This window comes from Numenius arquata, chromosome 5 (assembly GCF_964106895.1).
Source record: "Numenius arquata chromosome 5, bNumArq3.hap1.1, whole genome shotgun sequence".
Classification (NCBI taxonomy): domain Eukaryota; kingdom Metazoa; phylum Chordata; class Aves; order Charadriiformes; family Scolopacidae; genus Numenius; species Numenius arquata.
The window spans coordinates 57,111,557-57,129,527 of NC_133580.1; the positions used below are offsets into that span (position 1 = coordinate 57,111,557).

At 39.1% G+C, this 17,971-nt stretch overlaps 1 protein-coding gene across 1 annotated transcript in view; it reads right to left on the reverse strand.

The window, feature by feature from the left end:
• Positions 1–2,095: 2,095 nt before the first annotated feature.
• SORCS2 (sortilin related VPS10 domain containing receptor 2) overlaps positions 2,096–17,971 on the reverse strand; it is a 561,128-nt gene continuing 545,252 nt past the window's right edge. The window contains exons 24-28 of the mRNA XM_074147142.1: positions 15,923–16,022; positions 14,398–14,500; positions 4,684–4,841; positions 2,462–2,541; positions 2,096–2,119 (exon numbers count right to left, since the gene is read on the reverse strand). Of these exons, the coding sequence (XP_074003243.1) occupies positions 2,096–2,119; positions 2,462–2,541; positions 4,684–4,841; positions 14,398–14,500; positions 15,923–16,022 (465 nt within the window). The remainder of the gene's footprint in view (positions 2,120–2,461; positions 2,542–4,683; positions 4,842–14,397; positions 14,501–15,922; positions 16,023–17,971) is intronic.

Below are 17,971 nucleotides of genomic sequence, written 5' to 3' on the forward strand. Positions count from 1 at the left end.
TGCACACTTCTCTTCAAGAAACCCAGACTCAGATACATGTAACACCTTGGATTTCTACACAGCCTGGCATATAACAGTCAGCTAGAGCATTGCTTCTCTGGAAATCGGTTTGCATGACACTCCGTGACTACATAGGCAGAAATTTTGGAACAATTTTTGAAATTATTTTCCTGAGGAATTTGCAAGCAGTTTTCAAAATCTCCATTTAAACTTTTCCACCTAGTTCCTTACAGTAAGTTCATAATCTAGATTTTCTTGTGCTTTACATATGCATCCTGTGGGGTTTGTGAGAGCCTACAGTACTACACTGAATCATTGCATCCCAGTCCATTGCGTTTGATGACAATATGCTCTAGGATATCCACAGCTATATGGAATGCATACGATAATTTTAAGAGTTCTTTCCTACCTTATCGGCATTCATTATGTTCTGTTTTTTTATTCAGAAAGATGTAGTTAGCTATCTGTATCCTCCTTAAGCAAGGTGGTGCTGCGAGCTTGCCACTAGTATCAGTATGACATTCAGTGAGTAAAGAGCTATTTATTCTCTATTGAAGGCAAAAAGTTAAGAGATTATATAGGTTTCTGAGAGAAGCATCCTAATTCCAGGCAGCTGTGACACATAGGATTCCAGATGTTTAAACTCATCACACCACTGTCCATTTCCTATACAGCTCCATAAACCCCAGGGAAAGACCAGCGGGGTGTGGATTCACCCCACTGCCGCTTCCCTAGGGACACAGAGATCGGGACTAGGAAACTCTGACCCAACTCACAAAACTGGGATTAGGAAACTCTGATTTGACTCACAAGCCTTTCTGCAGGCAGCTCCTTCAGAAGCCCAACCACCCTCCCTGCAGAAATAGGGGCCAGAGGCCATAAGGACTGAACGACACCCTGTTGTGATGGAAAGGAAATATGAACCCCTGAATCACAGTCCATCATGGCCCTCCAGATTGTCAAACCAACCTGAGCAGCAAAGGTCAGGTAAGAGTTTGCCCACCCCTGCCTGCAAGGGCAAAGAGCCAGGGAAAATCCCATAGAAGGATCTGGGTGGGAAGGGGATGGTGGTGTCCAGTCCTGCCCAGGGGAGAGCTCTGACCTACCCGGCACCTCTGCCCTAATAGGAAGTTTTTAAAAAATAACCATACAAAGAAAGCAACTTAAAAGAGGTATTTATACTCTCTGGAAATATAAAAAGAGACAGGCCACCAGCACAGGGTTTTAGAGGATAGCTCATCTGGCAGCTGCCATCGTCCTAGAGGTGCTTGCTCAGGAGACCAGAAAGAGAAACTGAAATGACTGTCCACAAATGAAGGCACCTGGTCTGGAAACAGCATCAAGCTGGTGTTTTTCTTTCACGTGGGGTGGGATTGGGGGAGATACTGGTGCTGATGGTTTGTCAGGACTTGCTACACTTACAAGAGCATTATCCTATATTATGAGATATCTTAACACTTTACTTCTTTTAATCCACAGAAGGGCTTAAGCCTAAATTCATTAGATTGTCTCACACAAGTTTAAGCTAAGAGCTTGTACTGACTAGGAGTGCATTTATCTCCTCGCTCAGTCCTCTCCCAGTACAGAAACACTCAGCCTCCTGAAAAAATGTCATTGTGATCAACCAACCATCTGTTCTGGTCTAGTCACTTTTGTAAAAATCACCTTTTCAGGCTGAAGAGTTCCAGCCTTCTGCTGAATACCTCAATTAAAAATATAGTTAAAAAGTTACAGTCAATCCTTCTAAAAATAAACATAAAGAACTAGAGCATATACAGAAAAGAAAGAAGGTGGCATTGAAGGTGCCTAGGGCTACAAATCTGCTACCGTAGTTTGAGTTTCAATCATAACAAGTTCCCAGGCCATGGAGTGAACACAAGACGTATTATCCTTCTTCCCTGGTAACTGATGATGGACACTTTTTTCCACGGGACCGATAAGGAACCTCCTCTCCACCAGCATTTACAGCCATATTTGCAATTTTGTGACATCACCAGGGAAAAATAAAACGATACAGAAAAGAGTCTTTCGGTTTTTATGTTCAGCTGTAAATATCAGCTAACCAGGTAACTGTGCATCTCTCTGGAGTTGATGCTCAAAACCACGCCTGAGTGATTGCCTACAAAAATATAGAAACAAAAGGCCAGCATTAGTGTATTTCAGGCACTTTACAATGAATCCCCCTTTTATTGCAGGGACAAGTCAATCACATAAAGAGAGTGGCTTTATCAAACAACAGGTCAGGTGAAGGTTGGTGCAACAGCTCCATGTACCTACAGCAGCATACTTTCGCGCAAAGCTTTTGCTCATGGTGGTGGATTTGTGGCGAATTCCTAGGGTTTCTATCCCAGTGACAGCATAAGTTGGTTCTCTTTGTGGCTTAAAAAGGTGTAGTTGTCTCGAGGGGTGCAGGTGAGGGAGGAGAATGGAACCTGAGACGTCCATTCGACATGCCACTGACCTGGGACTGGACACTGACCGGCATCAGCAATAGGGGAACTCTGTAGCTGTTCAAGTTGCCACTTCTCCCAGAAGGAGTCACTGCAAGGTAATGGTGTTGAGGAGTCCCAAGGTGGGGGTTGCGATAAAGTAGGCAACATAAAATATATAGAAAACAAAAAAAGTGGATGGGTGAGTCTGGCAATACTGTACTGTGGAAATTCAAAAGTTATGAGAAGAGAGAGAACAAACAGAAACCCAGGCCTGTAACTCCCTGCTGTGCATGGAGCGGAGGCTGCTACTGACATCTCCCAACAGGGAGGGAAAAAGCTCACCAGAACTAGAAGGGATCTCCATAGCACAGGAAGCTTCTGCAAATAAGGTTGTAAACCAGAATTTAATTTAAAGCAGGGATTATAATATGTTTCGTACTCAAGCCAGATAAAATAGAGGAGCATCATTAACAGGAATATTTTCTTGGCAGTACTGAGCAATACTGGAGCTAGTGGAAAGTATTGCAAGCAACAAAACAGTACAGTGAGCAGAAGTATAGTTTTATGTCTTAAATAACTCTTGTGTCTAAAAGCTCTACAGTAGCTTACGAATATGGATGATTATGATCCACAGAAATGAACTCTTAACGCTCCGCTGGAAATGCTGCTGGTGTTGACAACTCGGCAGAAGTACAAATCACCTCAAAATCTGCATTTGCCTTAAGTTTCACATCAAAACATCATGATCTTGCACTCTTTAACCCTAATAATGCTCTGCCCAGATAGAAGAAAATTTTTTTTCACTAAGTAAGGAGTGCAGGGCAAGTAGAGTTTATTTCTGAATTCATTGCAGTCAGGGTAGCATTTCTTTATTCCAGCATCCCAAGCTGCCTTACATAAATAGGCCATAAGGGATTTTCTACCATTAAAAGAAATTACGCTTTTGTACGTTACTAGAGGTGTTTGAATGCTCTACTTTAACAGTCACGTTTGCAAAGACTTTGTTAACATTCAGCCTTTTCCTCTAAAGACCCTGGAGATGAGTTGATCAAACAATTTTAACATAGACTTTGTTTTTCCAGGGTTGTTTTCGGAACTAACTCCAGTAGAGTCAGGAGTGCAATCAAGGTTGTCTTGCAAAATCTGAATGAAAACACAGTGATACTCATACACAAAGGTTGTCAAAGAAAAGATAGCAATAAACAAAGCAAAGCAGGAGGCTGGATTCTTCCCTTGTGCTCAAAGCTAACGCCTCCAAGTATGTAGAAGCAGCACACCCTTCAGCAAATGAAAATAAAGACACTGACAATAAACAATAAAGGTGAAACCCAAGATAAAGAAATCTCTCCTCTGCCAAAATTCTGTCCTTCCCCAGGCTACCTATGGTGCAGCTGAAACACATCTTCTTCTGTGGCTTCATGAAGACATTACAGTTGCCTGTTACACCATGAATCTACTGCTACAAATCCCAAAGACTCTGGGTTATCTGATTTATTTTCACAAAATGTGTAGAAAAGGAACTGGGGCTTTTTTCATTGTCCTACACTTTTCAGCCTGTGATCTGAATGCAGTCTGAACACAATGGTAAATTTTACAAGAAATGAACTTTATAGATCAGCAATCTATGCTGCATTAAAAATAACCACAGGGTGCCAGGATATACACTTCTGCCTGACACTGAAATCATTTGCACTGAGATATTCACAAAGTTTCCCCCATGGGTTCCTTATGACCACTCCATGAATGCTAGAAAGTTACCAGCTAAAATAGGGGACACCTATGATACTTTTTATACAGGAATAAATGTAATGCTTCCAATCATGAAAACTTTAAATGCAACTGGACTACGATGGCAAATATAGCAATGGATCTAGATACAATCCATCTGAAATAATGGAATCATCACCTCTACAAATCCTTCTGGCCTAAATGTCATTTTCCACTAATGCAGGGGATTACTGAGTTAATTCAAATGTTACCTATTACATCCTGTTCTACTAAATATAATTTCTCTCTAAAATTGTCTAAGTCTCCTGACATTCCTCTGTACTATCTCTGTACTCACACTCCATACATTAGCCTGTATCACAAGCAAGCCAAAAGAAGATAACTGAGATAATCCTCTGTTGGTGGTGAACTATTTGCTTCCTCCTGAGACTGAGCAGAAAATGAAAAAAAAAGCTAGAATAAAAATGAATATTAATTAAAAACCAATTACTTACGAAAATTTATAAACTGAAAATGAAGTTACCTCTTGCGTTACCTAGTGTTTGAGAGTCCAGATCATCATCAATAAACTCCTCACCCTGGATGATGTTCTGGGTGTCCTCACTGTGATTAACAGGGCTTGTCATCTCCTGCTCTTTCTCATTGTGCATCTGGGCATAGACATTTCTGCCTGGCAGTTTCCTAAATTGGACAAGGAAAAAAGTCTTGTGATGGAGTTCCTTTGTGTTACACACACACTGGTGTCAGAGCAGAGCTTCAGCAGAGCAAAGTCACGCCAGAATCACAAAGTAGTACCAATCCGACCCTTCCTTAATTTTGAGTTCACAATCTAAACGTACCAACGCATTATACTGTCAGAATTTTATGCATTTCATTCACAATGTTCATACCAATGTAATAATTAAGCATCAATTTCTTGACTAAGATTGACAGACAATGAACAATACTGAAAGAAAAAAACAAACTAACCACACAGAAAAGCTATTTTTAAGAACTCAAGCCACAAAATGTCCCAACAGGCATTCATTCCTGGTTCCAGGTGTCTTCACAAACATTAAGCTGAGTCACAATCATCACCTTTTGTGAGACCCCACCTGGAGTACTGTGCTTAGCTCTGGGGCCCCCAACATAAGAAGGACATGGACCTGCTCGAGCAGGTCCAGAGGAGGGTCATGAAGATGATGAGAGGGGTGAAGCACCTCTCCTATGAAGACAGGCTGAGAGAGTTGGGATTCCTCAGCCTGGAGAAGAGAAGGCTCCGGGGAAACCTTATAGCAGCCTTCCGGTACCTGAAGGGGGCCTACAGGAGAGATGTGGATGGACTCTTTATCAGGGAGTGTAGTGATAGGATGAGGGCTAATGGTTTTAAACCATTAAAGCGGGGAGATTTAGATTACATATTAGGAAGAAATTCTTTCCTGTGAGGGTGGTGAGACACTGGAACGGGTTGCCCAGAGAAGTTTGGATGCCCCATCCCTGGAAGCATTCAAGACCAGGCTGGATGAGGCTTTGAGCAGCCTGGTCTAGTGGGAGGTGTTCCTGCCCATGGCAGGAGGATTGGAGCTTGGTGATCTTTAAAGTCCCTTCCAACCCAAACCATTCTACGATCACATCTCCCTGGTGAGGTGGGCTGACACTGAAAGTGGGCGATAGCATCAAATAGCACTCTTATACTCCACCAGGGTTGAGGAAAAATAAGCAGGAAAAATCCAGGAGACGGGGAACGAGAAGGGAGCAGAGAGTGAAGAACCAGGAGTCCAGGAGCAAGGGGTAAGGAGTAAGGAGATAAATAGGCATCAATAAGGGCAAATTAGAAGACAGGGAAGGTTAGTGAAGTTAAGCAAGCAGCACTGAAGGCGACAGAGAGTAGAGCTTGGCCCAGGACTACCAGGAATTGCTGAATTAGACAAAACTTTCTATAGCAGACAGCATTTATCTAATTCAGATTTGAATCTAGAAGAAACAAAAAGCTTGTTATTAAATGGCTCTATCTATTGGACAATTAGCACCATGGCTGAGCCTGGGAGGCTTAAGAGTAAGAATCGTTAAAGAGTTCTTAACTAGATTAACTTAAATTAGACTTTGTAAAATCAAAGGGAATAATCAGGGACTTCTAACTTTGTAACAGAAGTTATGGTATAAAAATTTCTAGAGAGCCATCTCCTTTGTTCTAGCTGCATTCACCTGTAATCTGCCTGGGCACATAAGGACATCCTTTCCTAGGCACCAAGGAGACACTTCCGATTAGGGAATTGCAGGTTGTGAGCTCTGTTTCCTACACTACAAGAAGCAGCGTGACAGCTTGAACAGCATGACAGCAGATCAAAACTGTCGAAGTCTGTGCTTAAATACTGATTATTGCAATGGGCAGACAACAGGAAGAGAAAATGGGGTTGAACTGCTGAGGTTAAGCTGTGGTTTCTGCTGAGCTCCCTTAGACAGTGAGAAGACAGAAAAAGTGACTAATTTTTAGACATCTCTTTAAGAAGACCATCTTCTGCTTCATATTCTGGCAGCAGTTTGAAGGCTGCATAAATACACAGGTTGCTCTGTTTTCTCTAGGCTTTTGAAGATGACCCGTCTTTAAATGTCATTTCAGAAGAAAGGTTCTTTACCTGGTGCCCCCAGTTTAAGATAAAACTTACTGCAGCAAACTTCTTTGAACTGCATCTTCCATTGCATCAAAGTAATTAGAATAAACAGAAAGTACTAAACAATGAAAGATGACTGAAGATCTCCTCCCTTTAATTTGAACTGTCCAAGAAATTAATTGCATCTTATATACCTATATATGTACACACACCCCCCTATCTGTATAGGTATGTGTATACAAACACACACAAAATTATACATATATACACAAATCAGGTATTTTATCTCATTATTTATAAGCAGCACAAAGAAAGAAATCTGATTGCTCTTGCTGTTTTCTGTATCTCAGTGACCATGGAGTAAATAAAGCACAGGACTAACCAAATGCAAAGGCCAAGGATGGAAAGCAGGTCTCACAGCACAACACAACTATTATGACCATTTCAACAGGTCCAAGGGCTCCTCCAACACAAATATACATGTAAAGCCAAGCTCTGCATCACTCTCCTCCCATTAACTGCATTAAAAAAAAACGACATAGAAAGCAGGAAGGACATTCCTCGTTACCAAAACAAATATATTAGGTAATTAATTTTGACTTTTTTTCTCTAAGGCGAGTAACTCCAGACTGTTTTTAATGTGTCTGCTAATGAAACTAGTCATGTGGAGAACAATATCCCTCTCAATCAGACCTGCATCAAACCTGTCAAATTGCTCACGTTCAGTGCACCACCAAATGCCTAAGGGAAACAAAACGCAGAAGAACGTCTTTGCAACACATCTGCATAACTAGCACATATGTTTCTGCAATAATTAGGGGACCTTCTCAAAACTGTATTTGACATATTGTAGAAGCATCAATGGCATTATCAAAATATTTTTGACATAATAAAAGTGTTTTCCATCTCAAGCCCATATGGCACATCAGACCTTTGCACTTCAGTAAAGGGAGCAGAGCTGCTAGTGTAACTGTTGTCTGCCCAGGCTGAAGGACCTGTCTGAGACCAGGTCAACAAGGTGTGTCCTTTCATGTAAATCCTAAGGCTTCAACTCACGACTCTGGTAAGACTTACTAGTTAGACATTACCAAAATCACAACACATACTATTAAACGTATTAAGTGGTTCCCAAATAAAGAAACCTCACAAGTTCACAAGTAAACATTAAATGTATTGTTGTTAAGAGCACTTCTTTATGGATTATGGGTAAAAGGAGAAAAGGCATAAGCTGTTACTTCTCACTCACCTAAACCTCATGAGCCCAATCCTGCTAAGATCCTTCATGGAAGGCATAAATTTGACGTACGCAGTGACTCTTTGTACTTTCCTTTGCTCCTCATACTAAGAGGAAAGCATCTTAGATTGCAACACAGAGTATAGATGGGAGGAAGGAGAATATTACAGGTCTTGTGAAGGCATACACCATAGGCATTTGACCTTTTATACATTATAGACATCTCTACGTGTTTCATATCAGTTCAGTTTTACAAGGAAGAGACTCAACCAGACTGAAGAAAACTATAGTCCAAGCCTTTTCAAGAGTCATCTTTAACACATGTGCCAGATGTTCTTTTGATAAGGGACAACCACACTGTGGGATGAAACAGGATGCAGATATTGAATCCTTGCTACAGATGGGCCTGATTCTGGCAATTTTCCAGTCGCTCCTCACTGCTCTAATGTGTAGGAAGGAAGCTGCTACCCCTAATTATACAGAGAAAAACCCTTGTGTACCCTGATGTGCTTTGCTCTTCTTAAGGAAGCAATTTATGTTGAGTCCAATGTAACTGTTTGAAGTAGGCAGAGCTGAAATGCTTGGGTCTACATAAAAGACTACTGTGAAAACATGACAAGACATGAAATTTGACCCAAGAGATTTATATCAGCAATATGAAAATTGAAAGCACACTTATAAGAACAGAGAAAAAAGATTATGCAATTGTTTCTTTTGGGGGTTTACTCTTCAGCTGCAAAATGCATGTGCTTCACATCCATCACTGGAGACAATTACCTCTGCTGAGCAGCACTCCATGATTTACATTTTTAGTCCCTTTTGTTTTCTCTGTAGCATTTTATTTCAATCATGAAGAAGAAATATTCATGCCTGCTTTGAGGATCATAAGTCTCCATATGAACTGGAGACTTAATTCTGCACAGAACTACTAATGAGCACCACAGCACATGGCTTTCACCAAGCTCTCCAGGTCCCATGCCTTTTAGAAGATAGTCCAGGAAGTGTTTTTTTCTCCCCCTGTATTCACAAATTCTAATCAGGTCATACTCAAAACTGTTTGCACTTAAAAATGTTCAGCAGTAAGGAACAGCAGGAGGGCAATGAGATATTGATTCCCACTCATTTAAACTCTCTAGTTTATTTGGCTTTCAATTCCTTCCTTGTGGAGCCAATATTCATTGGCCTTTATGGAACTTCATTCATTTTCCAGAGACTTGATTAAGATTCTGTTTAGTATAAAAAAGTAGGAATATATTCACATGGCAAAGGATATGGAAAAACATAGCATTCTCTTGGAACTTAAATAAAAATAACAACAATAATAATCCATTAAATGGAATACTTTATTGTGGTGTTGGCTTTATTGTGTTTGGATTAATGTTCAGATGACTGACTTCTTTGTGTTTTAAGGCACTCCTGATTTACTCACCTCTTTCATTTCAGAAATCTTTTCTACATGCTATTACTTTGATTTCTGAGGAAGTTTTTATGAAATGTTATGGATCATTAAATTAGTGCCTGTTTTTTTTATAACTAAATGGCATGGATTGGGACTAAACTTGCTCTCATGGAACATAAAAGTAGTATAAGCAAGGTGGGGAAAAAAGATAGCTATTCTCAGAGACTGAAAATGAGATAGTAAGTCAATGAGGCAGAAAGATAACACAGTTCTGCTCCAGATTGTGGAAATGACCCAGGAGGGGGTTCATTTACCAAAAGTGGCGCTTGATAGTAACAGGGAAAAAAGGAATACACACAAAATGGTATAAATTTGGCTGAAGTAAATTCATGGTGACTTGTGAAAACAATGTATGCAGCTTTAAGTACACTGGCCATATTTTGCATACAAATTAAAAGATAAAGATTTTTATAATCTCCTAGAGAATCGAATTTGCTACTATTAACCAGGTAAAATACCTAAGCAGGAAAGCCAACTATTTGCTCTGGTTTGGCTACTCTAGTATCCTGTTGTTATACAGAAGTGAAAAATATGAAAAGGCTGATTTCAGATCCTCCACTAACTAGTAACATAGTGATTATATGGGAGCTCTGATATGGCTAGAACAGAATTTTCTTTTCCTCCACTTTGCCCAGTGCAGAAAGTGCTATTTGCCTTCTTAATACTGCTACCCAGGACCCCAAACCATAGAACCTTAATCTGGAAGGATGATGAAATCTTTTCTGGGTGGCAACTTGAAACCCATAAAAATTATAAACATTGTTTCAAAGGGAATGGAATAAGTGTTTTTTTATTGAACCAGATTTAGTAAAGATGGTATGGTGTAAAAGAAATAGACACAGGTCCCAGATCTGCATAAAAAAATGGACCTGATTTCTCAAAAATATTTTCCAGCTGCTTCATATTGTTCTGGTCAAACGAAGCAGCTGTAGTCTATTTTACCTGGATGCATAACAACTGAAGCGTACCAGTGAGTATTGTAACATATTGTTTGCTTGAGGCATCAGATCAGTGATTTCCATACCCAGAAAGTAAGAGCAAAGAATAGGCACATTGTTCTTGGCTTGCCCGCCATCCATGTTCGTTGTCTGCACGGCCTCTCGTGCCACAGCCACAGTCTGATTTAGCAGCTGGGATATTACCTCACTCCTTACTGCCATCCTGAAAATTTCCCCCAAAACTATCTAAGCCAATCCTTGCTCATTAGTGGGACACAACTAGAATTAGTTTTTAAAACCATCAGTATTTATCATCTAAAATTTACTTTTCATTTACGGGGTAACAATAGCCCTAATCTGAATTGCTTACCTACGCTGATCACAAAGGTTAAAACCTCTTTGTGTGTCAAGACTTTTTGGCGTTCTATTTTTTTTGGTCTAAAGCAACAAACCACTTGGGATTGCCAGGAGTCACTCCTCGAGCTCCAGGGACTCCAGCACCATTTTTCTGAGCACATGAAGCTGAGAAGTGACCGGATGCACAAACAGGCCATTAGATAAAGCTGGGGGGGTGGGGTGGGTGCAGAGATACAAAATGATAGATGCTTGCGATTTTACTGTATATAAGAAAAGAGGGCAGCGGTCATCTTAGTGTTTAAATATTTGGGATTAGGGTATATGGAAAATTATACAACCTGCAGTCACCTAATCATTAACTAGATAGTCATGACAGCTCTGATTATCCAGCAGACCCTACAATTTTAGTTTTGATTAGAGTACTGGGAAATAATACAATTTTAATATTTTCTTTTTAATGGGCATTCCTTCAGGAGTGATGAGACTGTGTTGGTTTTTACTCCGCATATAACTAATCAGCCAAAATCCCACTACCTCTATATGATGCTGCCTCTGTTTTTCCCCTAACCCCCTACTTAATTAGATAAAATACTTTCTTCTTTTTCTGCATATGAGGCATCTGACACAGAATCTTATGCAGGACTGTTATTTTTAGATTACTGCTCTCCCTCAAACTAATCTCGTGAGATTTACTTCTTGTGAGGGACACCAATTTTTAGCACTGGGTATTGCAGTTTTCAAAATCTGGCAGATCAAACAGGAGCAGAAAGTTTCACCATAGCTGTCCTGATTGCCCTGAAAGATTCATAGAAAAAGAGGTAGTAGATTAGTCCCTGATGTCTTGCCAACACCATCGTTCATCTCGCAGTTCTGTCTGACAAAAATGAGTGTAAATTAAGATCCAAATTCTTACAACACAAACCTCAGAGATAATCTGGGCAGGGACAGCAATGACCATGATTAGCGGAAAAGGGGCCTCAGCCCTCAGGAACCATAAGGCAGTTTGGGACAGGTTTCCCAATTTTATATAGAAGCCGTAACCTCCCTCCCAATCCAGTCCCCATCTTATCTGTAAGGCAGTCTTTTCGTTTTGCAACTTTCCAGGTATCAAACTTAACCTTAAGTAGAGAACTGACATTTGGGCCAGCAAAGAGAGAGAGAAAAGTCCAAGGCATGTCCATGCAATTGTTTGCAGATGACCTGCTTTGCCTGTGCCCCAAAGCCACCTGAGACCTACAGACCCAATCAGTGTAGTGATAAAAATAAGCCTTTGTCCGACTCGGGGCTGGGCAAAAGGAGTTTTAACCCTTTTCTGAAGACAGTATCTGACTATCTACTTAGATAAATGAAAGGAAAGCGCCACCAAGTATCTTCCACCTCCTTAATTTTCTGAATTGTACATAAAAATTATGGACTGTATTAACATTTCAACACTTTACACTTGTCTGTAATTTCTATGTGGAAATAATTCATATTTATATTTGCATGTGTTGCCTGAGTTACCACAGGGCCCAGAAAGAATTCTTCTGCTGAAGTTATCTCCTAAAACTGAACAATTTTTGTTGCCAACGGCATTCTTCCAGCAAATTAATTTTTAATATACAGGCATATAATATTGACAAGCCGCCTTTGTGCATTACAATCTGTAACCTTTATATTTATATAGGACACTCAGTTTCATAGCCTCAGTCTCTACGGATCAGTTTGTAAGCTTACATACTCACCGTACTGACTTTAAATGGGCTATACCTGCAATTAAGTACTCCATGGGGATCCAGCAATTCACCATCCATCTTTATAAACACAGGAAAGACTTTTTTTAGGGATTAAAGATTAGGGTGGGAGAGGAGTTCACAGGGAGCACACAGTGAAAAAGTGATTTTTCAATGTGCACCGATTAGGCGTTCACGATTCTTTGAAGATCAAATTGTAAATGAAGGATGCAACCAAAAGAAATTGTCGTCTTGGAAAAGCTTAGCAGGAATATTTAAAAAATAATTCTGTCAAATATCTCAGAAACAGATATGATATGGACTAAAATTGAATACTACTACATGGTCATTCATCAATGCCAACAGCAGTTTTCAGACTACTGTGAAACATTTGAATATATCTCACCATTCTCCTCACTCAGCACCTAAATTAAATCCCCACAAAATTTAAATGCAAATGATTTTCACAAATTATATATAGAAGTGCAAGAGACATTAAAGATCACAATTTTCAAATTGTACTATAGTTTCCTCCTTAATAAAAGCTCTATTTATAAGCAATGGTTCATTGGACATTGTAGAAAAAAACTCAAGGAAAATAATTTTTTTCTTCCTTTCTTGAATATTTTATACTTCTTTTTCCATGCAGTAATTGTGTCTGTTATTTAATTGCTCTCATTTAAGAGCTAATAAAAGATATAAATCATACAGCTTTCAAAAGATATCACAAACAATTTTTATGATCCCCTACTACAAACAGCAAATCCTCCAGGTATTGCTACTGAAATAATATAATTACATCACATCAACCATTTTTATGCTTTTCCTTGCTGCAGGCACCTAAAATAGCGAAATGGATTTTTATTCAGTTGTAGACAGTCTGATACAGCATTCTGTACTTTGTTCTTTAGAGAAATCAGCCACTATAAGCTCTAAGAAACTTAGGCACTGCAGCGAGAAGATGAAAGGATTCTTGGAAGTAAGGGGTTTTCTCTATTGACTTAAAAACTCTTTATCTAAACAAACTGTTACTTAAATGCTATCTACACTTACTGCTATTCAAACTGCTATTCAAAAAGTGGTGTTTATTTCCAATAAAAATCCATCTTTAAAAAATGATACAAATCAGTAGGAATCCTGACTGAGTAAGGACATTAGGATTTGATGATGATGAAGGTTTTTTTCCAGTATGCTCAAACCAAATAGCTTCTAAATGCCCCAGAGATAGAAAAATACCAAGAGCATAGCCAATGATAACACAGATTCATGAACAAGAACAATATTCTAAATTGCACAGCACCCTAGTAGCTCTGATTAAAATCAACTGTGGACTAAAGATACATTGGTCTGTCAAAGGCTGGCATGGCACCCCTTGTCAACTTTGAGAATATGTCTTGCATAAGGGCCAATTCCAGAATTATCTCTCCCCTCAACACACTCTAGTGTCAAATTAACACTAATCTGTTTCCATCACTCATTCTACGAGGCATTGCCCCAGACATTAAAATGTAATGTGTGCAAAGAGAAACTCCAGAGAGCTGCGTGTTTTGATAAAACTACATTTTTTAAGCAAATCAGCATTGCAGATGCGCTCATTGTCCCGATAGCTTTAGTTTATTCATAACTGCTAGGAGTAATGAGGTAGGAATTAATCAGGAATAATATTTTAGCTCAGGTCTCTTTCTTGATGATATTATTTACACAAGCTGAACAAACTCTCCATAGGTCCCATATTGCTGCTATTTATCTTGGAACACAGCATGTAAAAGCAAGCATCCGTGCATTACCTTGACGTCTGAAAAGTTCAAAAAACCACGATTTTCAAAGCAGCAGACATTTTGCAATTCTTCAAGAAATCTCCTTTTCAAAATAGAAGCTCAGTTTTGCTGATTTGTGGATAAACCTAATTCTAAAAATTTATATGTTGTTGATGAAGGTTTACTTGCCTTTTGAACTTGTAGAGGATGAAAGCCCCAACTGCGACTAGACAGATAACAAAGAGAACCACAATAGCCCAGTAGCCACTGCCTCCTCCAATCCTCTGAGAGTCTGAAATATGAAATAAAAGAACAGCTTAGCACATCCTCTTTCAGATCCATCACGTTCCTGGGCTTTCTTTTCTATCTAATTGTCAGGTCAAAACCACTTTTTGTTATTTGTGTAACCTCATCTTTTCACTCCATTGCCTCTTCAAAAAGGCAACAACACAAAATTAATTGGTGACTTGTGACTGAAGAACAGAGGACCAATTAAAAAAATACCCCAAACCCTTAAGATTTAATTATTTACACAGTCGGTGCTTTTTTTCTGGGAATCTAAAGTTAACATAGGAAATTATCACATACCCTAAGTACATGTGTTGCAAAAGCAGGGCTATATTAGTTTCACAGATGGAGAAACTAAGGTTCTGAACAGCAAATGAACTCATCAAGGTCATACATCAGTAAAGGCTGGAATGAACATGGGCTTCTTTCAGTTCCAGCTGGCTAACGCATGTTAGCCCTTTAAACCAGATGAGGTACCACAGCGAAACTGTAGCGCGATTCTACATAAGAGCTTTGTCTTCTACAGAGAGCTGACAGATAAAATATCACACCAGTATTTACATAAATTGATTGTGGTCAGCTAAGCTGTTCCTCCACAACACACTGCAATAAGAAAGAAGGATATATTAAGGGATATGATACACAAAAATTACAGGAGATTCTAATACAACATGCAAATCAAAGCTGAACTTTCTGGTTAAAACATCATTTTAACATATCGCTGTTCAAAATACATACACATGTATGCACACATACTCTCTTCAACCAGTTTCCAGGTACACAGTGAATCCAGAGATGCGGGAAATGCACGCAAAAAAACCCTGTTTCCATTTGTTTTAAACACAGAAAAAGCATATAATTTATCTCAGGACAGGATCAGCAATGTGGAGACCCTACAGCAAGCTTCATGTCAGTTGATTTGGAGATCAGAGATACAAGGCAGAGATGCAAGGCTATGACCCAGACCCCTGGAGTAACATCTGGCTGAAGTAAAGCAGCTCTGCTTTCTCGGCAGCCAGTGCAGCCAAAGTGCTTCAACAGATGGTTTTTTTGAAGCCTGGTTGGCTCTTCCTTCGGGGCACTGTTTTGGTTAACATAGGTCATAGGCTAATGTCACAGTTACACAGAAAAAGCAAGAAGCTTCTAATACAAATCATAAAGTATGACTAAATGGAAATATTAAAGAAACATTTATTTCACAGTGATTGTTAACAAGTACCAATCAAAAATATATCCATGTGTGTATAGATACCTATATTTACATACATATATATACACACATATATATTTATGTGTCTATATAACAAGTACCAAGTAAGTATATATGTATGTGTATATATATATATTGGTACAAAGATTTTCTCCTTATTAGAACTCGGACAAGCATCCAAAGGTTGGTCTGTTGGGAGTTTGTATATATATTTACCTGAACTGGAGTCAGCTAAAGTCACTAAGACCCAGTATCCTCCCCTCAGAAAGAAACTGATGTTGTGTGCATTCAAGGCCTGCTTTATAGCTGCTATTCTCTGAAAATACAACAGAGAGAATGTCAGACATCTCGCACTCCATTCCATTTTGAGAGACTCAACGCTCTAAAAAAGAAAACCTCTGGTTCATTAAATGCTGAGAAACTCGGAAAGCATTTGTCAACGATGAGCTGAAATCTTAAAGAAATTCTATATTTAAAAATCATGCAAAACTCACCAAGCCGTAAAAAGCTGAAAATGTCAAAACTTTATAGCTAAATCTTTCTTTCTGCTTATCAAACCCTTTACCCAGTATGTGACAGACAGCATGTCATTTGTACGTGCAATGGGGTTTACCCGAGTTATAACTCACACAATGTATAATCCGTGTTAAAACTAGTCAATTTTTCTAACCTATTGGAACATAACCTGCAATGTCACTTTAGATTACTTGCTATGAAAAGTAACCGCTGTTTGATAATGAACTGCATGTCATAATGTACCTCACCTCCTTACCTATAATGGGATGGGTTCCATTTATACCTAATTTTTAACAATACTCTGTAGAAATGCATACATCCATCCATGTGGAAAAAATCAAGATTTCTCCTATTTTTCTCCAGCAGATAGAACGTAGTAAAGTATGGTCTCTCACATTTTTATGGAGCAGAACAATTAAATATACCATTGTACCCTAACCCCAAATGACAAATTGTCTGAATTTTCCCTTCTACTTGCTTGTGTCTTCAACATGGGTGATTTTCTAAAAGATCAAAGCTAGTTTTATACTCTACGTCTTATAATTTAGGATACGACTTCCCATAGGATGCCAAATCAGAAAAACGCTTTATATCCATGAAACCTTCACGAGCAACTCGTTTTATGATATTATCAATTACAGTGTTCATCTTTGACAAGCCTTTGCAGTATAATAGATAGAAATCCCTGTAGACTCTCTCGTGTTATGGACAGAGGCTGCACAAAAGTTCAAATTCAAATATCCTTACTCATATTGAGGAATATTTAACTTCTGAGGCCATTCCACTGACTTTATTACACTTTTTTTTTGTGGGGGAATGACTCAGCATAAGGGTGATGTGAGCACGGCCTCAGTTATTTTACAAGACAACTACTCCAGATAGCTCCTAAGTATTTATCTTTTTGCCCAAAATCTGAAAAGAGAATGGATACAACAACAATACTGATTAGTAGCCCTTAAAGTGTTGCTGGCACCACTGAAATAGAGTTATTTAGTCTCAGTCCAGGTTCATTCCCATGTTCACGGTATACAATGCAAAAAGGACCACCACTTGAGGCTAATCTCACTTTTAGACAGTAAATGAAATTACTGAGCCCCATAACTTTGGGTACATCATATTTTCCTGGCAGGTGTTTGAAGAATTCAACTTTTCTCTGGTTTTTGCTTAAGTGACTAACACTTGTTCATTACTTCTCTCCCCACCCCTTGGTTCCCCTCAAAGCCTATATGAACTACACTACCACAGGTCAAAAATCTGAATCTCATGTGAATCCAGCCAAACGTTCTGGCTTATTTATTTCACCTATAGATTGATAGATGTTTCAGTACTCATGGTGGTTTTTTTTCTGCCCCGAGGTATTTACCAAGCACAGTGCTGCCACCTCTCCAACTGTTTAAAGAACAAATGAAGTGTTTGTAGCTCATCTCTAGACTCTCTAAGTTAAGGTTCTTATACCAGCATTTGAATCTTCTACCTTCTTTTTCTACATCATTTCCAATGATAAAGTTTGCACACGTATATACAATGGTTCCTGCACTGTGGTATAAGAATACAAAAATAATGACACTATTCAAACTCTTACCCACTTACTTATACACCTAGGGGCCTGACTTGTCCTTTTTGCCAAAGCAACTCCTTAGGAATTTTCATGTAGCAGCTTGTCTAGATGGAGCCCCAAATCTTTCTCAGAGCCACTACTTTCCAGGCTACAGTTCAAATGCACTTTAATTGACTCTTCCAACCAGACTC